Below are 24,774 nucleotides of genomic sequence, written 5' to 3'. Positions count from 1 at the left end.
TGACCTGCCGACTGCCCCACCTGCCCCGGGCTGACTGGGGAGGCGTCCTGGACGCTCGGGCCCACGCAGCTGTGGGCCGGGGAGCCCGGGGTTAGCCCCTCACCCCGCCAAGAGCCCAGGACGGCGGATCCCTGAGCACCCCTCCCAGGGCCGCAGGAAACAGCCTGGCCCCGCGAGCAGCCGGGCCAGCGACTGGCTTCCCTTCAGGCCCGTTTCCTTTATCCGGTTGTTTTGCTCTGGATTCACAAAGCTCGGCCTTCCCCTCCATGTCCACCCTTCCCCCATTCCAGAGTCAGCAGGCCGGGACCGGACATTTCAGGGCACTAGAGCACACACCCCCCCCTCCCCTGGAGCAGGGGAGGTCGTCCAGCGACCCGGGCCGCCCCCTGCTGCCCATGGCGGGGAGCGCAGCACCCGACCCTCGCCCGGGCGTGGGGGACTGGGCATGGGGGACCTGGCAGGTGTGGGCGACCCGGCGCCGGCCCCACGGCCTGCGGGCCAAGGGAAGACCACCAGACGGCAGCAGCAGCAGTTTATTGAGTCCTGGCTTGGCGCCTGGAGCATCACCCGCAGGCCCAGGGCCCCCCAGGAGCGCGGCCACAAGGGAGGGGCCGGGACCTAGCGGCAGGCCAGCCCGAGGGAGAGGCCGGTTCCAGGCCCCGCGGGCTCTTGTGGGCGCGCAGGACGCTAGGTGCCCTCCGTGGCCGCCCGCAGCGCGAACAGCTTCTCCCAGCAGGTGGCGATGGCGTCCAGGGCGCGCAGCACAAGCCTCCGGCTGCCGCGCTGCCGCCGGGGAGGGCGCCTCTTGGGCCACTGGCTCCGCTGTCAGGACGGGGGCAGGGCGATCAGCGAGCACCTGGGGTCCCCACCCCCGCGCCCCCTCCTTGCTCCCGGGGGGCAGGAGGCCCGTGGGTGGGGAGGGACCCGGGCCGGCCCCGCGCACCTGGCGCAGCACCCAGCAGTGGCGCCGCATGACCGCGTCCGTGCGCAGGGCCACGGTCCACGCTGCTCTCTCCAGCGCCCCGCGGCGGCGCCCGGCCACCACCCTGCGCAGGGTCCGACCCAGGGACGCAATGGACAGTAGGATTCCGCGCTCCTGGGGAAGGAAGGGAGGATGCTGGGGAGGGCCCTGTGGGAGGCCCGGGGGCGCCGGAGGCAAGGGGAGGGCGGCCCATACCTTCTGGGCACCGCAGGAAGCTCCCACCCGACCCCTCCAGCCAGAGGCCGCAGCTCCAGTCAGGTTTTTCTGAATGAAATGCAGGGGTCGGGAGTCCGGCCCTGTCCACGCGGCCCCTGGCCCTCCCTGCCTCACGGCGGCCTGCAGGTCCTCCGAGATGACCGCTCGGTAGTGGCGGAGCACGTTAGGGACGCTGCAGGCGCGGGGCCCTGCCTGGCCGGGCGCCATCCCCAGCAGAGCCAGCAGGAGCGCCCAGAGTGCAGGCCTGGGAGTCACCTGGAAGGGACGCTGGGTCAGGGCGGGGTGCCCAGGCCTGCGGGGGGCCCCCCACCGCAGCCCCCACGACAGCCCCCAGGGAGTCTCCCAGCAGGTGCACAGTGGAGAGGTCGCTGGGCCGTCGTGACACAGGCCCGGGCCTAGCAGGACACGTCCTTGCTGTCTCAGGTTTGGGGCAGGATGGACGATAGGCCTGCAAGCCACACGGCTCTACGCAGACACGGGGTGAATGGTGGGGGGCCGGGAGGGGGGGCTCCAGGGGCAGAGCTGACCTCGGCCTAGGGGTGCAGCCCGCACCCCGCCCCCAGCAGGGCCAAGCTCTCTTCCGGAGCCACCCCCGCCCCCCCAGAACGGGGGCAGAAGTGCTCTGGTTCCAGGCTCTCTCTGGCTTGGGGCAGGGCACCCCAGCACCTCCCGCCCAGCAGGACAGGGCTGAGGGCTCCGCGCAAGGCCACACCCCCCTGGGAGGGGAAGGCTTGGGGGAACCCCCAGGGGCAGCGGAGGGGGGCGGCTGTGCCACCCGACACGCCTTCTCCAGCCGCCCCCCCGCCCCAAGAGCCCGGCTTGGGAGAGGCCCACAGGTCGGAGAGTGAGCAGCTAGTTCCCCGACCCCGGGCCACACACCACCCCCAGGCCCCGGGGCTGGAGTCAAACAGCAACGGGAAAATTAATCATGTGAAGCCAGCGGGACGCAGGACTCGACTCCGCTTCCCAGCCCTGGGAGGGGGGCCCGCCGGGCCGCACCCCAAGCTGCACAGAGGCCTGGGGTGCAGCGCTGGCAGGTTCGCCGTGGCCCCTCGAGCTCGCCCCAGGCATGCCCAGCGGGTCAGGGGTCGCAGCCGGGCAGCAGCTGTGGACACGGGGAGGTCCACGCGGCCGGAGAACAGGGCAGCCCTGGCACCAGGGGCCTGACCCGGAGGCCCAGCAGCCCCCTCCCACCCCCACCGGCCCCCCGCTGCCGGGAACCAGCACCCAGGGCCCAGCCAGCCGGACTGAGGTGGCGGGAACCCGGGGGGGACTTCCCGGCAGGGCACGGAGGGCCAAGCCACCTCCCCTGGACCACGCTCCCCAACCCTCTGGCCACGTGGGCCCCCTCCCCAGTGGCCGCTCACCATGGGCCTGTCACAGCGAGGCCCTCCCTCAGCCCCGCCAGGGGGCCTGGCACATAACCGTGGGTCGCGGGTCCGCGGGCAGGGGGTGGCTGAGGCCTCAGGACAGGCTGCAGCAGGGAGCGCTGGCGGCGGGCAGACGAGGCTTTTGAAGTTGGCTCCTCTGGGGAAGGAGGGAGGGAGCAGGAGGGAGGCCCCAGGATCCCGGCCCTACCCCCTCCCTCTCCCCACCTCCTATCCAATTGCTTCTTCAATCAACCTGACCCTGGAGCCGGCTGCGGGCTCCCTGCCCAGCCAGGGTCGTGCTCAAGCCGAAGCCCCAGGACAGTCTGCGCTGCTGAAGAGGCGGGTGGGCTGGGGCGCCTGCCCCTCTGCAGGTGCTGCCCTCTGGGAGCCCGGGGTGGGGGTGGGGGGGCGGGCCGGCCCCTGCCGCAGCCCCCAGCGCCTGTACCCTCGCGACCGGGCCGGGGCGGGGGTCCTCCCAGGCTGAAGGGGTCCTCTGCTGGGGGAGCCCTGGGCGCCCAGGAGCGGGGGCCGCCACGCCCATGCCTGGCCGCGCCCAGTGCCCCCCGGAGCACCTCAGAGCAGCCTCCAGAAGCCAGCCCGCCTGGACCTACAACTGAAGACCCGCCGGCTGAAGAAAAGCCAAGAAAGCGCCTCAGCGGAAACCATCCCCACGTGAAGGAGAGGACATTCACACATGATGATCCCGATGTTCCGGAACTTTCCAAGGGCTCTCCAGAGGCCGCGCCTGACCGCGAGATCGGAGGAGCGGCTGGGAGAAGCCAGGTCCAACCCAGGGCAGCGAAGGCTGCCAGCACCCCTGGGATTGTACAGAACGGCTGGCTGCCAAGCCCCTAAAGCCTCCGGGACCCGTTCTGTGTAGCAGGCAGGGTCCCTCCCTCCCCCTCCAAGAGATCGGAGGAAACTCCGAGGTCCCCACCAAGACCCCGCAGAGACCCCCCCCCGCCGTGAGCCGCCCTGCACCGCTCCACGGGCCTGGAGCACGAGGCGGAGGAAGCATGTCTGGATCCAGCCTGAGTGGGATCTGGGCCACGGGGTGGCGTGGGGCCTGCTCCGGGCACCCAGCGTCCTCCTGGCCCCCGGAACCAGAGGTGGCCCCAGTGGAGCCGCGTCTCAGGTGCCGGCGTTGAGGCAAGTGCCGCCCAACCCGGGCTGCCTGGGAGGGCGGAGCCGGCTGGAGGCCCCATCACGGGTGTCACGGGGCATCAAGAGGCACCAGGCCCCCCGGAATCTCCCGGTGCGTGCACGTGTGGGGACAGCTGCCAGCTGCCCTCTCTCCACACGTAACAATCAGCACCTCTTCCCCCTGGCCCCGGCCTCCGGACAACCCGGGACTTCTAGCCAGACGCCTGAGCTGTGGCCGACACACCCCTCCTCGGGGACCCTGGTGGCTTCCAGCGGGACACACGGGACCCACAGCTGAGAAGGCCTCTGTCCTCACACACCAGCGGCGGGACTCCACTCAGACTCCAGGTTATGCCTTTTCCAGTCCAGAGATGAGGGCAGTTACAAGCACTTTAGGACAAAACTGATGATAACATAGGAAAAATTCACTAGCAAATGTGAGAAAATCTCTTCTTGGTAACACTTCCCTCAACGCGTGCCCGAGGGGCCTCCTGGTGACCCCCTAGCGACACAGTTTGGGAGGCACTGCGGGAAGCTGAACCTGCCATCTGCGCTCTCACTCGGGAACGCCAGCGACCCTGGGGGGCAGACTGTGAGGCGCCCCCCACCCAGGGGGATAAGGTCGTCGTCGCCAGGAGAGCGGGTCCGGCTGTTCCCAGAACGTGCCCGCCCCCGCCCCCACCCCCGCGCCCACCCCGAGCCAGGGAGGCACACGGCCTCCTCTGCGGCATACGGCTGTCTGCAAGAGGCCCCCTGAAAACAAGAACCCCAGTGAGGCCATACAAGGCCGGAGGGCCGAGTGGGGTGGCGGCATGGGGGGACTGGCGCAGAGAAAACCAGGTCACCAATCTGGACGCACTATCTAGAAAAAGTTTAATCAAAGAGCAGGGTGGACAGCTCAGAGCCCCTCCCAGCCTCTCCTTGCTACCCCACGCTCCTCCACATGCTGCCCCGAGGCCCGTGCCCAACGGGGACCGATGATCAGAAGGTGTTCTTGATGTGGGCTGCCACCAGCACAAGGATCTCCCCGATCTTCCTCTGCCAGTTGGCGATGTCCTTGGACACAGCGCACCACAGCTCCCCGTGCCGGGGCTCGGCGTTCTCGCAGCGCCTCCTCACCTCCTCGCGCTGCTCCTGCACAGGGACCAGCGGGCGCTCGAGTCAGGGCTCCTCCCAGGGGGCACCAAGTGCTGGCCGCCGCACCAGGCTCCCCCAAAAGCTACCCCTGGGCTCGCATGGAGTTGGGACAGAACCCACGGGGCACAAGGTCAGTCCTCAGCCCACCCCTTTACTCTTGGGATCCCATGCCCCAGGCACCAACTTCTCAAGAAATACTAAGACACCCCTTAAAATCACCCAAACGTCTACGTTTCAGGCTAAGAGGCTACCAGGCTGTAGGGAGAAAGAGCTGCGGAAGCAGAGACTGTCGAGGGGGGTTACTGATGTGCACGCCCCCCCGCTCCGGTGTGGGGGCAGCAGACCCCCGGTCGCCGAGCAGCACCTCACCTCCGTGCCATGCTGCAGCTCAAACTTGTAGAAGAACGCCCAGGCGTCCCCCAGGTCCGAGTCGATCTTCACCGTGCGGTGGAACCACTCTCTGGCCTTGGTGATCTTCCGCTCGCTCCAGAACAGCCTGTGCAGAAGCGCAAGCGCAGGCTGAGCGGTCACGTCCGACGGTGCCCGAGGGCTGCTGCGAGGCCAGCACGAGTGACCTGGGCGCCGCCTGCCCGGGCCTGAGTGCACAGCGAGCCCAGCCCTGGCTGCGGCCAGCACGGGGCTTGGCTCTGGCCACACAGATCTCCTGTCTCTGGTGAGCCCCTGGGCCCCCCCGGGAGAGCCGAGGACGGGCCTGACTGCCTGGGCGTCCCTCCAGATCACCGGCTTGCAACGGTCCATCAGAGCTCTAATAGCCGTTTCTTAAAAAATCCTCAGAGACCAAGAACTTCAAACTCCTTTAAGTCTGTGTATTTCCCTCTGGGGAAAATACCAGACTAGGAGAGTAAACCTGACAAAAAGTCAAATTACGACTCTGACCCGGGAAGGTGACGTCTCGACCCGCTCCTCAGTAGGTACCTTCGGGATCGTTCTGCTCTCACCCCACCGCCAGCCCCAGGCCCGCGCGGCCTCCCGCGGGAGCCCAGCCGACACTGAGGGGCTGGGCCTTGGGTCAGTACCGGGAACGTGGACCAGAGCAGACACGTGGACCAGAGCAGACAGACACGCCCGAAACCAGGCGGTGCTGGGAGCCACCGGTGAGGCTGGCCAGGAACCAAAGGACCCAGGAGGGCCCTCGGACAGCCTGGGGCTCTGGGTGCTTCCAGCCAGCTCCACCGGCCCCGGGCCACAGGCGCCGAAGCCAACCCTACACCACGAACCTGCCGTTCAGGGCAGCTGTTGGCGCTGGCCTCGGTTACAGGACGAGTGACTTCGTGCCCTGATAGCTTGATTGTTTTTTAAGCCTTGTGGTATTCTTAATTGCTTGGTGTTAGATAAACTATGACTTAAAGAGCACAAACCCCGATAGCAGGTACACAGAACACCAACCTGGGAACAGCAAGGAGTGACTTATTTACTTAGCAAAGCCTTTTACGAGGTTTTATGGCCGCCCTATCGGAGTGTTACACATAACAGTCGTTCCGGGAGGCGGAAGCACAGGGCAGGAGGCAGGCAGCCCCAGACGGGCCCAGGCTGGGCCTCAGGAGCCGGTGCCCTCAGCCCTGCGGCACCTGAGCCCACTGCAGGGGATGGCGCGGCTCCTGCCCAGGCAGCGACAGCACAACGGGAGCTCCCGAGCTGCACGGGCCGTCCCCCGCCCCCCAGGTGAGGCCCGCGCAGTCCCAGGAGCCCAGCCGAGGTTCTTCCTGAGGACCCTCCACCTCCCAGGCCAGTCACCTCCCACCCTGCCCTCAGGCCCTCCACGCACGGCCACGACGACGTCACTCCATCTTCCCAAGACCCTGCGCTTCCTCCCATGCCCCGCACACCACATGCCTCCCCAGGGAGCACCTGACCCAGCACCCGGCACGCGAGCTGCTGCTGGAGGCCACCGGCTGACCTCCTCTTGCCCTTGGGACCATGCATCCTCAAGGAAAGATGGTCTCCAGCACATCCACATCCACACCCCCATGCACGCTGACTGGGCCTGACCGATGGGCCCTGGATCGTCCCTGAGGTCACCACGGTGAAGATGTCTGCTTTCTCATCCTCACATAAGAAAAACACCTTGCTTATAGCCCTTTGAGCCAAAGGACTTTGCTTACTCAATTCTGTGTGGACCAATGTCAGCAAGTTTGCCTCTTATGGCCACGGACACGTGGAGGTGTAAACTGAAAGTGCCACAGACAGAGAGCAGCCCCATCAGGAGCCCAGGACAGAGGGAAGGCGGGCTGGGCCCAGAGCAAGCTGCGTCTGTGGTTCCAGGCAGCCCAGGCCAGCGGGGCAGCATGTGTCTGCGTGGCCTCTGCGTGGAGGTGTGCCCACTTTGGGTCAAAGCAGAAGTGCTTTGTCACGGAGCTCTGGTGGCCAAGGACCCTAAGGGGTTCCATTAGGCGCCCCAAAGGTCAGCAATCCCAGAGGAACCCCCCACTCACTTGGCCACAGCTAGGAGGACGTGGGGGTCATGCTCACACTTCTTCAGGGCATCGACGCTCTTGGTCTTCCTCTGGGGCCTCGCCTCAAGAAAGATGGCTTCAGACCACAGGACACCTGCAATTCAGACACAACACGACAGCTCACACCCACCTCTGCTCTCAGAAACGGCCCAACCACGTGCAGGCTACCTCGAGAGGGACTGGCCGACCCTGGGTGCCCGCAGCCCGCGGCCACGACCTCCCATGTGTCTGCCCCACAGCAGCCCTGACGGCACAGGCCAGACGACTTTCCAGCGGTGACTGGGTTGCAAGAACCCCAAACCTATAAGATTCATTCCCACCAACGCTGTAATTCCACACGCAAGGATTTATTACAACAAAACAATCAGAAACGCCAGTAAAGATTCAAACTGGCGACAGGTGAGTGGCATACTTCTAGCACATCCACGGGTGCGTTCTATGAAGCCACTAAAAAATATACATTCCTAAAGATTTGATGATGATGGAAAATTCTCACAAAACTTTCAGTTCTAAGGGCATCTGGGTGGCTCAGCTGGTGAAGCAATTGTCCTCGGCTCAGGTCGTGGTCCGGGGATTCTGGGATCAATCCCGGGTCAGGCTCCCTGCTCAGTGGAAACCCTCCTTCTCCCTCTGCCTCCGACCCTCCCCACACTCGTGTTCTCGGTCTCAAATAAATAATAAGTAACATCTTAAACAAAACAACCCTTTCTGCTTTAAAACAAGGCACAACACTAAACACATAGTAGCACTTCAGTTGTGTGCAGGGACAGGCTGTAATAATACAAGTAAGCTAAAACTAACAGTTTCTCAGGAGTGGGTTTACACAAGACTTTTTGGGGGGTGTCAAGATTTTATTGATTGATTGATTGATTGATTTATTGCAATTTTTAAAAAGATTTTATTTATTCATGAGAGACACAGGCAGAGGGAGAAGCAGGCTCCATGCAGGGAGCCTGACGGGGCTCAATGCCCAGTCTCCAGGATCACACCCTGGGCCGAAGGCAGCACTAAACGGCTGGGCCACCGGGGCTTCCCTAGATTTTATTTTTGAGTAATCTCCACACCCAGCATAGGGCTCTAATTCACAACCCAGAGATGACGAGTCAGACGCTCCACCTGCTGAGCCTGCTGGGTGACCTATAGGTGATGTTTAATATCCTTTTTTGTTTATTAAACTCCAAATATGTTCGTTCTGCACATATGTTTAAACTAGATTTGATTGATTGATTGATTGATTTTATTTATTCCTGAGAGACGCAGAGAGAGAGGCAGAGACACAGGCAGAGGGAGAAGCAGCCTCCCTGTGGGGACCCCGACGCAGGACTCGATCCCGGGACCCCAGGGCCACAGACTGAGCACCAAGGCAGACACTCAACCGCTGAGCCCCCCCGGGCGCCCCTACTCACGTGTTTAGATGTAGGGTAAGATACCAGAAGTTAAGTTTCAGAAGAAAAAGTAACGGGGGCACACCAGAGAACAAAGTCAAACTCCTCACGCCAGGAGTAGAGACGCAGTGCAAATGCCTGAGACCAAGTGCAGCTGAAGCTCTGACAGACAAAGCACGTTACCGGCATGCGTGATTCCTGAGACCCTCTCCCTCAGGAAATGCCACTGCCTGCCGGATGTGGGGAGGCAGGAAGCCACTTACCGGAGTTGGGGCACTCCTGCAGCGCCTTGGCCATGAGCGTGTTGGCGATGTTCTTCAGCCCTGCACGGTACTCCAGTCGCACAGACTCCAACCTGAGGAAGGGCCCACAGGGCGGGTCCAGCACCCACGCACGGAAGCCCCGGGACAAGCCTAGCTACGTTCCCGGAATTCCTGGGAAGCCACCGCGGCTGGAGCTCCCTGCTCTGCCAAGCAGAGCTCATCTACCGGAGAAGCAAGGCACTGGAGCCCGCCCACCGTGAGGACCAGAGGCAGCTGCCACCACGGCTGAGGCCTGGGACCCCGGCATCACACGGGTGCGAGTAAATACAGGTAGGACAAGGACAGGCTGGCACAGGCTGGCATGCTAGTGCTGCTGGGACAGTGAACCACATCCGCAGCATCCTGGACCTACCCATGCTCCCGGGTCTCCTTTGGCAACCACCACGCTGAGCCCTGACGCCATGAGCCCTCTGTGGCACAGCCCTGCAAGCTCTCTACTACGGACAGGAGGCCAGCCTCACCTGACAACCTCCTGCTCATCCCTTAAAGCCTCATCTAAAAGCCACCCCTTCTGGGGAGCCCTTTCTTGGCTGCACCCATACTCAACCCCCCGGTGTTAGCTCCCGGCTCCCCAGTCACCTTCTACCAGAGCACAAATTAAACTGCGTGCAACTAACTACGGGCCCACGAGTGTCCAGGACGAACCCTCCCAAGGCAACTGTGCTTCCTCATGGCCAGCAGCTGCCACCCTTGCCATGGAGCCTGGGCTGGAAATGCTGCTGCACGAATGGCCCCACATGCGCAACAGCGGGAAGACAGCCCACTGGAGGGGTGAGCAGGGTCCACCAGGACTCACCACAGGCCGGGGTTCTTTGGGTTCTTCAGGCGAGACTTTTCCAGAATGGCCCGAGCTCGGGTCAGCTGCCCAACCTTCTCCTCCAGCCGAGAAAGCAAAAGCCACAGAGGTGTGGAGTGGGGACATTTCTTCAACTGCAAGCAACAGAGACAAATAAGAGAGGGCTCGGCTGGTGTTGGAGGAGCTGTGACGGCTGTGGCCAGCCCCTCAGGCTGGGGGAGTCAGGGATGCTCGTGTCCACAGAGTCCTACCCGTGAGCGTGGGGTGGGGGTTTATGTGTGTGGCAATGCAGTGAACAAGTTCACACAGGGTGCGTGTGTTCTCACTACCTGGCTGTGCTGCGCGTGCATGCACGTGGGGTGCGTACACAGCGGCCCTGTTAGGGGTCCTGTAACCCAGGCCTCACTGTGTGCAGTGCACACAGCTCTGAAGACGGCAGGTGCAGGCCTGAGCGAGGGGACCACTACCAGCTGGGGTCTAAGCAAGTCACTGCCCACCGGGCCTCTCATTCCCGCCCGGGAACCAGCTGAGCTCACCCCCTGGTTGTAGGCTTCCCGAGCCCTCTCCATCAGCTCCTCCTGCTCCTCAATCTGTCCCTTCATCATCCACAGCTTAGGGAAGTCCTCGTAGTGCCTCAGCGCCTCCTCGCACAGCTCCTGGGCAGCTGCGATGTTCCCCAGCACCCACTCCAGCTTCACAGACTTCATGAACACCTGTGAGGCAGACACGCCGTCCAACAGCTCCGGGCACCCCCGCCCCCTGAGACGTCCCGACGGCAGGACCGCCTCTAGCACTGGCTCCAGCCAGATGGCACCTTCACGATACGGGTTTCACACCACAGCTCCCCTGACAGGTCACTTGCCCTACTGGGTAAGTTCCTGCCCACACAGGAACTTCTGTAGGGTGTTTCACATCCTTTGGCAGAAAGCAGGGGGTTTAAATGCAGAAACACATCTCAAAGCCAAGGATGAACCAACAGCCCTAGAGTACTGGGCTGGCACCTCACGCTTCCCGGACCCCACAGGCCCCAGGGCAGCCTGCTCACCCGGGCAGTGGGCGCACTGCTCCGCGCCTTGGCCAGCAGCCTGCGGGCTCGCTCATACTCGTTGTTCTCGGACTCCAGCTTCACAGCAGCCAGCCAGATCTCCTCACTGTTGGGGTTGGCCTGGAGGGAGAGTGCAGCCGTGGCCGGGTGGGATCAGAGCACAGTGGCCTGCGCTAGGTTACACTTAATCAAAAGCAGCCAGCCTGGGTGTGGGGCCGGGGCCTCACTCTACTGCAGGACAGTCTAATCTAATAAGCACGTCCAGGGCTAACGGACAACAAAGCTGGGTCCAGCCCAAGAATGCTGACCTACCTGAAAACAAGCCTGCTCATTTTGTGGGCACCCAGGCAACAACACTGGCAGTGGCAGAGCCACCTTCTCAGTGGCCCACCCTAAGCCCTTGTGGCCTCTCAAAGCTGAAACAGCTCACTCACATCCTACCTGTATGGATTGGCCACACCCAACCCTCTCTCACGCCTGCTGACAAGGAACTGGCCATCTCAGTGCGTCCATGGGAGTAGGGAAGAAGGATGCCCAGGGCATTGCTGACAGTGCGGAGGGCTTCCACGGGCTAGCACTGGGCCACCTACAACCCAGAATCCAGCAGACACAGGGGTAATACCGTCACAGCCTCCTGAAAGCACAGCTGCCCGCTGGCACACTTGCCTGGCCGCATCACAGACCTGATAAGCAGCCCCAGAGCGACAGGCACCTGAAGGGTGGTGTTGGGGACAAGCTGCAGTGTCCAGGGAGATGGCAGGAGAATCTGTGACTCAGACGGGAGCAGTGTCCTCAACACGTGGCTGTCCTCCAGCAGACAGCAGAAAGCAAAAGGCCAGGTATAGGCCAACCCCCTCTCACAGCCTTTACTCAAGGGCCAACCTTGTCACGCTAGTCAGGGCTGCAACAACACACCGACAGTTGCGCTGCACTCAACACTTCATAAAAACATATGCTGTGAGCGCCGAATGACACATGGAAGTGTTGAATCGCTATGGCCGTACCCTTCCTGAAACTGATGGAGCACCGCACGCTGACTCTACTGCAAGCTCCTAGCACCCACACCGCCCCGCTCACGACATCAGCCGTAACGAGCCTGGCTACGCACAGCTGTCTGAATGGAACGCCTCCATCTGAATGGAGCCAGATGCCCAGTGGCTCCAGGTGGCCCCGCAGGGACTGGACAACTGAATTTTCTCATAGGAAAGAGGCTGTCACTGTGCTCTTATGTGGGGAAACGGTGGTCTCTGGCAACTGCTCCATGCAGCTGGGGAAGGTCACCTGCTGGCCCTGTGCTCTGGGTTCTGGAAAATCTGGGCTATTGTTATACCAAGGGGCCACGACCAAGGGGTAGGTCCACTTCCTGGCCACTGTCCTGCCCGTGGGCCCTCTCAGGACCCCGACTGCCTGCAGAGCACCCTAAGTTTGGTGCATCCTGACCACACACACCTCCTCCCTTGGGTCGGCTTCCGTCAGTGAGCAGGGGGAGGGCTTGAGGGCACACGCACCCTGAAGCCCTCAGTCCTCAACAGACACGGAGGTTGGGTTCCAGTGCACACGCCCCCTGCAGCCCAGATGACCCCTCAACCCACCTGGAAGGCCAGAGCCAGGATGCTCCTTGCTGCAGGCACATCCCCTGCCAGCCACTTGGACTTGGCGCCCATAAGCCACAGCACCTCCGCTTTGGGGCAATGGGCCACAGCCCTCTGCAGGAGCGCTTCCAGGGACTCCCTGGAAGAGAGGGGGCTACGGTCACCACCGGAGCACACAGGGTGCTCACAGCCTCAGCGTGGGTGCTGAAAAGACAGTTACTGCTCCAAAGTTCGGCGCTATCAATGATTTACCAGATTTTACAATGGGGAGAGTGTGGGGAAATCTTTTCTCTTCATAAAGGTTCTAAAATCAACTACCGAAGAGGGTGCTACAAAGCAAGGCATTGTTACGTGGCTAAGCCCAATGGAGGGACTTCTCAGGGGCCCTTTTATGGCTTTGTGTCCTGAGCGGAATGATAACTTCACGGTCTGGGTGACAGGAGAGCTCTTTTCATCTGTAACCACAGATCCGCCGATAAAGATTACGACCTAGAATCTATTCTTTGGTATCCAAAGAAAAAGGCTTACTGGAAAAAAGCTACTTTGGTCACTACGGAGCAAGAGTACCGCCAGTGTGGGTGCTGGGTGTGAGGCCCCCACGCCTCCCGTGGCCACTGTCGCTCTGTGGCACCACCTGACACAAACGACCTCTCTGGGCCTCGGCAGCAAGACGAAGAACTCACTCTGTATGAAGCCCGAGAGAGAGCACATCCTGCTTCCCAGGCAACACCAGAACCAGGACCCCAGATCCCGAGTGCCCCACCTCCTCTCACCATTCCATTCCATGAGTCAGCCGGATGGGAAGGGTGCCAGAGACAGGGAGGGGAACTGCCCCGAGCCCAGGGACCAAGGGCAGCAGTGGCAGCGAGGCACATCCACAAACCACACCTGGCAGGGGAGGCCCTGCTCCAGACACGGACTGTCACAGGTGAACTTGTACAGGGTGCCCAGCACAGTCCTCTCAAAGCACCCCCAAATGAGTTAATTCCGAAACCCCAAATGAGATGGTGGGAGTGGGGATGAGACAGGAGCTCTGAGCAACGCACATGGACAGACACCCTGACCAGACTGAGATTCGACAATGCCGGGCAAGGAAAGAACTAGGGCCCCGGTGCTCCTAGCAGAAGCCCTGTCCCCCACACCCCACCCAGCACAGGGAAGAGCACCAGAGGGCCTGGGCAGAGAGCACGCACAGCAACATGAGAGACGCTGCCCCGGAGAGACACCCCCTGAACACCAGAAATTGCAACACCTAATTTAATCAGCAGTTACAGCCAATAAGGCAGATCCAAAAGGTTTTTTCAATTAAAGAATACAATTAGAGAAAACTGTCAAGGACCTCCTCAGAGCACAAAACTAGCCCAAACCCAAAGTCAGCACAGCTTAAATGAAAACCATGCCTGCCTGGGCCCAGACGCCACACCGCCCACACTGCTAAAGCCACCGCTGGCAAGACACAGGGCTGCAGGCCCCTGCTTCGCCCCAGGCACCCCGTCGGCCACCAGGCGTCCGCCAGCTCAGCTGTAGGCACTTCTACTTCTGCAGAGACACTGCGTCTCAGTCTCAACTCTGAAGCACTGCTGGCCCTATCACAGAAGGAGCCATACAGAGCTCACAGCCTCAAGTGTCGGAGAAGCCTCTGCCCCTCGTCACACGACTGGATCCCAGTTCAGGCCCTCACCCACCTGTGGGGACATGAGGTTTATATTCAGCTCTACCCAACCTGGCGTCAGAGGATCAACGAGCACACGGGGGTGGAGAGCGCCCGCACCTGGGGACCAAGCACATACCTGGTGCCGTGGTTCTTCTCGAAGTACGCAGCTCGCAGCCACACGCTCTTCTTGCTGGGGAACACTTGCAGGGCGTAGGCATAGATAGCTCGAGCACACTCCAGGGCATTGTGGGCCACACACTAGAGCAAAGAGACAAGCGTGAGAGTGGGCGGCCAGCACAGGCATCAGAGCAGGAGGCGTGATGGCATCTGCTCAAAATCACACAACAGGACTACCCAATGAGAAACACATCCAGGACAGGGAAGCCCCAGGAGGACGGGGACGTGACACACACAGGACCTGGCATGGGGCTGTCTGCTGCCCCCGACAAACAGGAGTGGGTACAGAGGAGCGGCAGCCACACACACAGGTTCCTCTTTAAAAATTAGGTGTGGTGCGTATTTTCCATCATAAGATATACCACAGGTGAATTCAAAGAAGACCAAGAAAGTACCCACCCACTTGAGTGAGTGTGGATGGCTGTGGGCTCCGGCGTGCAGGACAGAGCAGCTCTGGAGTCACATAGCAGACTGCGAATGCACTGCATACACTCAGTCACACACTTCAAGGGGGTGGAAAGGCAACTTTTAGGATATGTGTATTTTTTTTTTTTTTAAGATTTTATTTATTTGAGAGAGAGAGAGCGTGCGCGGGCGCGCATAGGAGCACAGCAGGGGGAGGGGTAGAGGGAGAGGGAGGAGCAGGCTCCCCACTGAGCAGGAAGTCCAACGAAGGACTCGATCCCAGGACCCTGAGATCATGACCTGAGCGAAAGGCAGACACTTCACCGACTGAGCCACCCAGGCACTCCTGGATATGTGTATTTTACCGCAATAAAAAATGCAGGTTAAAAAAGAACCCGTCCACTCACACAGCCCTACCATAAACAGGTGCTGTTCTCTTCGGATGTTGTTTTCCTCACTCAAGAATGATTTTATTTCCTGGGTAGCATCACGCAACACTGGAAAACAAGTTACTATTCATGGTGTCACTGTCTCTAGATGGTCACGACCCAGGGACACTCACTGGGATAGGCTGACACCTGTTCTCACTGGGCCGCACGCAGCTTAAAGGCCAGTGCCCAGCACACTCCATGCCGGATGCTCACGGACCGCCCAAAAAAACACGTGGCTTGGGAGCACCTGGGTGGCTCAGTTGGTGAAGCGTCCACCTTTGGCTCAGGTCAAATGAATAAACAAAATCTTAAAAAAAAAAAAAAAAAAAAATGCGGCTCTCCCATACTCTGCAGACCCAGGAAGCACTCTCGTACCAAGGGGTTTTGTACCTTGAGGTAAATGAAAAGCCACTAGAAGTGTGACAGAAACAAAGTTTTGCAACACTGATCATCCAAATGGCACGGATGGAGCTGGACAGGCAGCCTCACAGCATCTGAGCCACCCAAGGCCACTTCCCAGATTGACAGCTGTGTTCTCGAAGAGAACCACTAGCAAGCCTCCTGGCGTTCAAAGACCACCAGCGTGGAAACGGGCGTGGAGGAGTCAAAAGAGCAGGGACGCAACTGAGACGTCCGCATTCAGACTGGGTTCCTCCTTGGTCACGGGGCCTGGATCTGACTCAACCCCCACAGAAACCAGGAAGGGCCCTGGTCTGGGCATGTCCCAATCAGAAGCGTCTGGAAAAGTGAGGAAGGTGCCAGGTGAGGGTTAGACCCCACAGAAACCGGTCTGTACCCCTCTCTGTGACTGCTGACCAAGGTCCTGAGGCCATTACAAAGCCTTCTGGGTACCCACTGCCCACAAGATCCAGTGACATCCTGCCCAGGGCCTCGTGTGTGGGTGGCCTGGGCCCATCCCCAGGGGCTGGGAGCATCAGGCAAACACTCCATTCTTCTAGGCACAGGACTCCAGCTCTTCCTCCAGAATCACACCACTCCACAGAAGACACTGCGCCTGCTCCAGCACACGTGGAAGGGGCAACAACGGAGGGAAAGTCTGCAATGGCCCGTGGGTTCCTGCTCTCAGTCCACTACCCGCAGGGCAGTGCCACCTGGCCCCCAATGCCCAGGGCCTCCAGTGCCATCAAAGGCAATAAGGAAGGTAAAAAGAAATGAAGCATTTAACTTCACAGGTGGAATAAAACGGAGTCCAGGAATCCCTGGGGGCGCTCAGCGGTTTAGGGCATCTGCCTTCAGCCCAGGGTGTGACCCCGGAATCGAGTCCCCCATCAGGCTCCCTGCAGGGAGCCTGCTTCTCCTTCTGCCTGTGTCTCTGCCTCTCTCTCTCTCTCTCTCTGTGTCTCTCATGAATAAATAAAATGTTAAAAAAAAAAAAAAAAAAAAAGGAATTTAACAACCAGAAACTGGGATTCTTTTGCATATTAAGGAATTTTCTTCCAATATAGACACTGAGCATGCTTAAGTTATTCTTCATACTTTGTGTCTTGAATGTTACACAATGAAAAGCTTTTAAATATCACCATGGTTGGCCTGTGTCTTGACTTCCCTAAAGAACCGAGAGCATATTCACTGTGCACAAGGTCACCTGCAGGCCCTGGAAGTGGCCAGCACCCAGCACTGGTGCTCTGGGTCACAGCACACGTGGCATTCAAAGAGAAGTCATGTGAGCTCCACACAGGTGATGCCAGCAGGGCCATGAGCTCACAGAATAGAGCAGGGATCCTTAGTCTCTCCTAACATAGGGAACCAAATACCCAAATGAATAAGGAACAGAGGAAAGCTCTTCATTATTATAGAATTCCATCCAATAAACTGTAACAAAACGTAGAAGAAATGATATTTAGAAAAGTGCTATTTGGCAAATAGCACACAGGCGGAAAACATCATTCGTGGACCTGCAAACTAGTAGGTCGAAGTTCGACAAGACACAGGATGTTTAGTCTCAGAGTGCCTCTCCACAAAACACTTATTACAAAGGACAAAAAGAGTAACCTTCCGGTGGAGAAAGCTGATGGACGCCACTTGAGTTGGTCTGGAGCTGAAAGGGCACCCAAGCCTACCAACAACCCGCCAGGAGGGCCCGATGTCCTGCAAAGAGGCAGAACCCTGGCCCACGGGCAGGAAACCTCACGGAGACGTGAATCAAGGGGGCCCCGCAAAACCACTGGCCCGTCCTGACAAAGGTCAGACTCCTGAAACACAGAGATAGACCGAAGCCCCTCCTGCAGACTGACTAGCAGGGCCAGAGGCGAGGATGTGACTCTGGGTGGCCCCTGACTTTCCTTCTGCTAACAGGACACTAAGCAAGGGAATTAGTAACATTTGGATAAGGTCTGCAAATTACATAATAGCACTGTATCAACATTATTTCCTGATTTTGATAGCTCTGCTATGATTGTGTAAGAAAATGTCCTCTTTTACAGGAAAGGGGCCATCCCCTCTGCAGCTTACTTGCGCATATTCAAAGCACGTGTAAGAGAGACGTGTGTGTGTGTGTGTGTGTGTGTGTGTGTGCGCGCGTGCACGGCTGGAGGATGAGAAGACAGATGTGGTGAAGTGGTCAAATCTGGAGGAATCTGGGTAAAAGGTACATAAGAATTCTTTGTACGGTTTTGCGACTTTTCTGGTAAATCTAAAATTATTTCAAAATAACAAGGCAGGGGCACCCTGGGTGGTTCAGCGGTTTAGTGCCGCCTTTGGCCCAGGGCAGGATCCTGGAGACCCAGGATCGAGTCCCACGTCGGGCTCCCTGTGTGGAGCCTGCTTCTCCCTCTGCCTGTGTCTCTGCCTGTGTGTGTCTCTCATGAATAAATAAATAAAATCTTTAATAAAAAAAAAACAACAAAATAAGGTTAAAAAAAAAAGGAAGGCCGAAATTAAGGCAGCAATTACCTAAAATATGTATGGATTTTGACCCCATGCTTTCTTCTCTGGACGCCTATTCTAAGGAAGCAGTCTCACGGTAGGCAAAAGCTGTGTATGCAAACTGTTTTCTGAAGGCAATTTATAAAAGAAACAAGGGGGATAAGATGTGGAGAGGTAAACAGCTGAGAGCTCTGTGGGCTCCCGCTCTGTACTGGCTCCTGGTCCCCAGGACACAATCAGCTCACCCAGAGTGCAGAGCGCAGCAGATGACCAGGTACGCAAAAAGTAGCTCCCCAGGTAAACCTGGGTTAAGAGAAAACTGTATTTCTTCCAACTGCAATTATGTTTAAAAATCAGCAGATCGAAACCACATCCCAACAGCAGCCTAGTTCCCCACAGAGACTCCAGGCCCACGTAGCCTGACTTACGCTGTCGGCATCTTCCATCCATGTGTGCTTCCGATCTTCCTCCTCAATCCCAATGCCAATCACAGCACGCATGACGGCCTGGCAGGTGGCCACACTCCCAGCCTTGTCACACTCCTCGGCATCCTGAAAGAGGGACACAAAACTATAGTCCAGAGCCCCAGGTGCCTGAGACAGAGGACACATTACTCCTATATGATGAGGACCGAGAGAGCCTCTGCACTGCCAGTGGGGTGTGCACACAAGGCTCTGATGCCCGTCATGCCCTGCCATGGCTCACCTGACTGGGTCTGCCTCCTTCACTGAAGTACCCATCCCTGCCACCCGGCAGATGAATGCTCGGCAAATACCTAAGGGCTTAACAAAGCTGCGTCTATCCACTCAACAAACATTATATAAGCACCTACTGCATACAATATACCAAAGTAGGCAACTCAGTGGCTATAAGAGGCTCCTAGAGGAAAGAAACTTCCAAAGTAACAAGAATCAAGACAAGCTCACAGACACTTGTATCTGTTGGTCTGAACTCTGGATTCAAAATGGACAAAAGAAAAATGATCTAACCAAAACAGACAGGGGATGGGGATAAAAGAAGCCTGGCACATAGAAGGTAAGATAGAAACCCAGAGGAAGGACCAATCACAAGTGTGTCCCATCAAGCAGGCAGGCAGGCAGGCAGGCAGGCAGGCTGACCGCCAGGAAAGCACTCGACTTTAGAAAGCAGATTTCAGGATGTGCAGAGAAAAGACAGCCATGGTTCTACAGCAGGAGATACAGAAATGTGCCACTTAAGTCTCCTGCACATCAATCAGGGAAGGACCAAAATGCAATAGAGCAATGCCACAAAGGATATAAAATACATAGTTCTCGGGGTGCCTGGGGCGCTCAGTGGATTAAGCGTCTCCCTTCGGCTCAGGTCATGATCTCAGGGTCCTGGGATCGAGCCAAATGTCTGGCTCCCTGCTCAGTGGGGAGTCTGCTTCTCCCTCTCTGTCTGCCGTTCCCCCTGCTTGTGCTCTCTCAATCTCTCTCAAATAGATAAAATATTTTTTAAAAAAAACCACACACAGTTGTTCAGAAAACAAAACTGCAAGTGACTTTTAAACATCTGAAAAAATAAATAAAAATAAATAAAAAATAAACAAACATCTGAAAAAACACCATTCTTATTTTTCCCAAGTACTATCTTATACGTAGGAGATCAGCAACATCAAAATGTGTACCGACATACTTGTACGGCAAAGGTAGAGACACAGATACTTGCATGTGGCTGAGGATCACACATGGACAATCCCCCAGGGGGCAATTTCATGTCCTCTATCAAAATAAAAAGTACATATGTTGACTTAGAAATCCTACTTTAAGTAATTCATCTTACAAAGACGTTCCCATCCATGCAAAACCACCTACATACCGGAACACTTTTATAGTGCTCTTTCCAACAGTAAAGGGTGGAAACAACCCTATTATATCTACTGACAAGAGCCTTATGGAAAGTGGTCAGGGCAACAGGGTGCGGGGGACATGCACTGCTGTGACGGTAGAGGCAGGCTGAACATGGTGATCCAGAGGCAACCTTGGACAGACCTCCAAGTGCAATGAGCCACAGAAGCCCACCCAGAGCCCCTTGGGGCCCGACAAGCATCAGAGAAGCCCCCACGCAGAGAGCAGAGCCAATGGCAAAGACCTGAGGAGACGGCATGTGTTAAGCCATGATGAGAAGGCCAGTGATAAGCAAGGAAGCACAGCAGCAAATGAGTGAGGCAGTGGCCCCCAAGCCTGGACCTCAGAGCCGGCCTTGCAGGCCACACCAAGAGCTCTGGGTTCTACTGCAACGTGGCAGGAAGGAACCCAGAGATTTTTAAGCCAGAGAATGAGTCACATAATCATGTTTTAAAAGGACCACCCTGTTGTGTGGAGCATCAGCAGGGGTATACATTAGGAGATATTGCCATACCCAGGAGAGGCTGTGTGGTCTGGCTGAGGATGACCGCAGTTGCGTGAAAGGGAGTACCTGGACCAGGGATAGATGGGATGGTACACTTGCCTTCCGTGGGATAGGAGCAAAAGGAGTCAGCAGGGGTGCACAAGGCATAAACGGTGGTGCCACATACTGAGGTAAGCTAGCTCGAGGCCTAGCAGATCCTGTAGGCAAACCAGAGATGCATCCTGGACACATCAGGCTGTGGTGCTGTCACATGTCCCAGGGTATGCAGGGCGGCAGGGGAGTGACCCAGGATGTGGGGAGCACCCAGAGCAGAGTCACACTTGGGGGGCTCCTGGCATGTAAGCTACATTCCTGGCAATGCGGGAAGATGAGATCACCACAGAAAAGTCTCAAAAAGGGGCTGATGATCAAACCACCAAGTGGTTTAGATTACAAGAAGAGAAGGAAAACCATCAAAGGAAGCAGAAGAGGCACCAGCAAGACAGAAGGAAAACTAAGCATGTGAGTCCATGCAGATGTGGTTCAAGGGTGCAGGTGGGCTGAGCAGGACCCGCCATGGAAGCTCCTGCGGTCTGCAGCAGGGCTGTGGGGACAGGGCCTGAATAGGGAAATGGGAAGTAGGAAGGAAAGGATAAAATGCGTTTAGCAGAGTCTGGTACGCTGTGGGTGCTCAATAAATGGTGACTGGCTCAGGAGGCAAAACACCTGAAAGTCACAACACTTTGCAGGACACCACAAAAAAAAACAAACAAAGTATGTATTATCCTTTAACTGACTGAAGTAAAACTAATGCCCGTTTGGGTCTTTTTCAATGCGCTCTAGTATAAGCAAGTAGTAGCAAAACACGAAATCCAAGGAAAGTTTAAAAAAATTCTAGCTCATGCTGTATTTTCTGCACTCAAGCAGCGTCTTAATGAAGGGTTGGTAGGAGGCTGGTCTGAGAACCAGCCAGGGTACAGGACACCCCACCAACACTTCCTGCAATCATCCTTCCTGACAAGATGGAAACAGACTGGCAGAAGGAATGGACTCGCTGTGGACAAGCAAGTGTGCCTCCAAAAGGGGGTTAGGAATGGGCAATGATGCCAGGCGGGAGCTCCTAGAGGCACATGACTCTTAGCTCTACTGTGTGCAACATGGTTACCGGGGCTTAAAGGAGACTGAGAAAGCACCTGGAGCACCAGAGCAGCAAGCCCTGGTAGGTGCACCACCAGGCTCCAAAAAGCCCTCAGAGGACCAGAGAGATACTGCTGACCCAGCCAGAACCCCCTGCTCCTGAGACAACCAAAAACCCAGACAACAATCATGAATAAGTGGTGGTTGTCCAGTCACTAGATATGGGTAACAAAGCGGTGTGAGGACTGTGATGCAGCAACAGTCAAGGGGAGCCTAAGGTCAGCCCAGCTCACTGCAAGGAGGGGGACCCAGGCAGGGCCAGTGGAGGAGGCTGAGCTAAGCCCTAAAAGATCAAGAACCAAGCACCAGAGAGGAAAAGTGCAGCACACAGAGAGAACCCTGGCATTATGCTCTGCAGAAGGCCACCTGTGAGTCTTCACTGAGCATCAAACACAACATGTGTATTTGGAAAGAACCAACCAAAATCCTCAGAACTCACATGGGGCCAGGAGCAGTGGTGGTTTCCACTGGCCAGACTGGAAACCCCAGGAGAAACAGGTCACTGTACAGAGTTCAGAGTACACAGAGAGGTCTCACCTCCATAAGGGGATTAGCCCTAAACTGTCCCAAACCCACTCCTGCTAGGGTCCAACCTAGCAAAGCACTGAAGGAAGATCCAAAGGATCAAAGTGACTCTAATAACACAACTGTACTCCAACAAGAAAAACTAGAGTATTTAATGGGATGCAAAAATACCCAGCACCCAACAAGGGAAAATTCACAACATCTGGCAACAAATCAAAGATTACCAGTCATGCAAAGAAACAGGAAAATGCAACTTGTAATGAAAGGAAACGTATCTATCAAAATCAATCCCAAATTGACAAAGATGTCAGAGTTAGGAGACAAGGACACTAAAACAGTTGTCATCACTGTGTTCCATGTGTTCAAAATATCAGATAGAGGTACAGAAACTCTAACATTTCATGTTAAAAATGTGAAAGACGGGCGGCCAGGGGGGCTCAGTGGTTTAGCGCCGCCTTCAGCCCAGGGCGTGATCCTGGAGACCGGGGATCAAGTCCCACATCGGGCTCCTTGCATGGTGCCTGTGTCTCTGCCTCTCTCTCTGTGTGTATCTCTTGTGAATAAAAGAATAAAATCTTAAAGAAAAATGTGAAAGAATTTTTTTTAAGAATTTTTTTTAAAGATGTATTTATTTTAGAGAAAGAGCATAAGCAAGTAACCGTGACTCGGAGGAGAGGAAGAAGGAGAGAAAATTTCAAGCATACTCTCTGTGGAGCACAGGCTCAATCCCAGGACCCTGAGATCATGACCTGAGCTGAAACCAAGGGTCAGACGCTTAACTGACTGAGCCACCCAGGTGCCCCATGGGAGACATCTTTAAAAGACCAAAATTAAATTCCTGGAAATGAAAATGACAAAATCTGAGGTGGAAAACCCCCTAGATGAGATAAACATCAGATAAGACATTACAGAAGAACAGACTGAGAACAAAGCCGTAGAAGTGATCCAAAATAAAATGGGAGAGAGAAAAAGAATTAGTCCATAAAACAAGACCAGAGCATCAGTGAGCTACAAAGCTAACACCACATTCAACTGGAGAACCTAAATACTTTCCCCTAAGATTAGGAACAAGACCAAGATGCTTTAGCTCTTCCCACTATTTTTTTTTTTAAAGATTTTATTTATTCATGAGAGACAGAGAGAGAGAAGCAGAGACACAGGCAGAGGGAGAAGCAGGTTTCGTGCAGGGAGCCCGACGTGGGACTCGATCCCAGGACTCCAGGATCAGGCCCTGAGCCAAAGGCAGGTGCTCAACCACTGAGCCACCCTGGTGCCCCAGCTCTCTCCACTTTCAGTCAGCATTTCACTAGAGGTTCTAACCTGGGCAATTAGATAAGAAATAAAGGCATTCAGAATGGAGGGGGTAGGTGGAGAGATTGTATAGGCAAATGGCATGATCTCGTATACTGAAAATCCTAGAGAATCCATTAAACTAATCTACTATGATTTAACAAATGATTTCATCAAGGTCATACAACACAAGCTTAATATTCAGAGGTCAACTGCATTTTTTTTTTTAAGATTTTATTTACTTATTCATGAGACACACCGAGCGTAGAGAGAGAGAGAGAGAGGCAGACACAGGCAGAGGGAGAAGCAGGCTCCATGTAGGGAGCCCGACGTGGGACTCGATCCCTGGTCTCCAGGATCATGCCCTGGGCTGAAGGCAGTGCTAAACTGCTGAGCCACCCGGGCTGCCCAACTGTATTTTCTTTTAAGATATTTCTTATTTGAAAGAGAGAGATGGGGAGAGAGAGAGAGCACAAGTGGGGTAAGGAGCAGAGGGAGAAGTAGGCTCCTCACTGAGCAGGAAACCTAAAGTGGGGCTTGATCCTGGGACCTCAGGATCATGACCACAGCCAAAGGCAGATATTAACCAACTCAGCCACCCAGGCTCCCCTCAACCATATTTCCATACACCAACAATGAACCACCTGAAAATATTAAAATTCCATTTCTAATAGCATCAAAAATAAGAAAATACTCTTGAATAAAACAAAAGAAATGCAATACTAATACACTGAAATTTTGCTGAAAAAAACTAAAGACCAAAATAAATGGAAAAGACATCCCATATTCACGGATCAGAAGGCTTAATACCATCAGGATGGCAACGGTCCACAAAACAATCTGCAGGTTCCATGAGATCCGTGTCAAATCCCAGCTGGTCCAAGTTTCCTTTTTGCAGAAACTAACAAGTTGATCCTAAAATTTATATGGAAATACAAAGGACCAAGGATAACTAAAATAATCTTATAAACAGCAAAGGAGGGCAGCCCTGGAGGCTCAGCGGTTTGGTGCCGCCTTCGGCTCAGGGCATGATCCTGGAGACCTGGGATCGGATCCTGCGTCGGGCTCCCTGTATGGAGCCTGCTTCTCCCTCTGCCTACATCTCTGCCTCTTTCTGTGTCTCTCATGTATGAATAAATAAAATTTAAAAAATAAAACATTAAAAAAAAAACAGCAAAGGAGGAGACTCACACCTCATTTCAAAGCTCTCCACAAGCTGCAGTAATCAGAATAGCACAGTGCTAGCATAAAGACATCATATCTAAGGGTCAGGGCTGAGTTCAGAAATAAACTCTTACACTGAGGACCACCAGCTCCTATAACAGCACCAAGACCAGCCAGTGGGAGAGAGCAAGAGCTGTGCTGGGACACCCGGCCACACACACGGACAAGAA

General features: G+C 56.3%; 2 protein-coding genes across 6 annotated transcripts in view; both read right to left on the bottom strand.

The window, feature by feature from the left end:
• Window positions 1–534: 534 nt before the first annotated feature.
• Window positions 535–2,936, bottom strand: C26H20orf204 (chromosome 26 C20orf204 homolog). The gene is made up of 4 exons (XM_077874094.1): window positions 2,566–2,936; window positions 1,178–1,453; window positions 944–1,096; window positions 535–822 (listed from the first exon to the last, which is right to left on the bottom strand). Exons 1-4 carry the CDS (start codon window positions 2,566–2,568, stop codon window positions 688–690), a joined length of 567 nt encoding a protein of 188 aa, XP_077730220.1. The 5' UTR covers window positions 2,569–2,936; the 3' UTR covers window positions 535–687.
• Window positions 2,937–4,567: 1,631 nt separating this feature from the next.
• PRPF6 (pre-mRNA processing factor 6) overlaps window positions 4,568–24,774 on the bottom strand; it is a 44,106-nt gene continuing 23,899 nt past the window's right edge. For all 5 annotated transcript variants that reach the window (XM_077873975.1, XM_077873977.1, XM_077873974.1 and 2 more), the window contains 10 exons: window positions 18,445–18,567; window positions 14,254–14,375; window positions 12,464–12,602; window positions 10,872–10,991; window positions 10,363–10,539; window positions 9,827–9,960; window positions 8,971–9,062; window positions 7,302–7,416; window positions 5,218–5,344; window positions 4,568–4,845 (listed from right to left, as the gene is read on the bottom strand). In XM_077873975.1, coding sequence (XP_077730101.1) covers window positions 4,693–4,845; window positions 5,218–5,344; window positions 7,302–7,416; window positions 8,971–9,062; window positions 9,827–9,960; window positions 10,363–10,539; window positions 10,872–10,991; window positions 12,464–12,602; window positions 14,254–14,375; window positions 18,445–18,567 — 1,302 coding nt within the window. In that variant the 3' untranslated portion in view covers window positions 4,568–4,692. The remainder of the gene's footprint in view (window positions 4,846–5,217; window positions 5,345–7,301; window positions 7,417–8,970; window positions 9,063–9,826; window positions 9,961–10,362; window positions 10,540–10,871; window positions 10,992–12,463; window positions 12,603–14,253; window positions 14,376–18,444; window positions 18,568–24,774) is intronic.

Source organism: Canis aureus, chromosome 26 (genome assembly GCF_053574225.1).
Source record: "Canis aureus isolate CA01 chromosome 26, VMU_Caureus_v.1.0, whole genome shotgun sequence".
Lineage (NCBI taxonomy): Eukaryota > Metazoa > Chordata > Mammalia > Carnivora > Canidae > Canis > Canis aureus.
Note: the sequence above shows the minus strand (reverse complement) of the source record. Positions and strands in the feature narration are given on the sequence as shown.

What these genes read in the sequence shown, in the direction of transcription:
- C26H20orf204 (XM_077874094.1), bottom strand. An exon ending in CTTCCTGCGGTGCCCAGAAG is followed by an intron (nt 1,097 to 1,177) that starts GTATGGGCCGCC and finishes TTCCTTCCCCAG; the next exon opens with GAGCGCGGAATCCTACTGTC. An exon ending in ACTGCTGGGTGCTGCGCCAG is followed by an intron (nt 823 to 943) that starts GTGCGCGGGGCC and finishes CCGTCCTGACAG; the next exon opens with CGGAGCCAGTGGCCCAAGAG.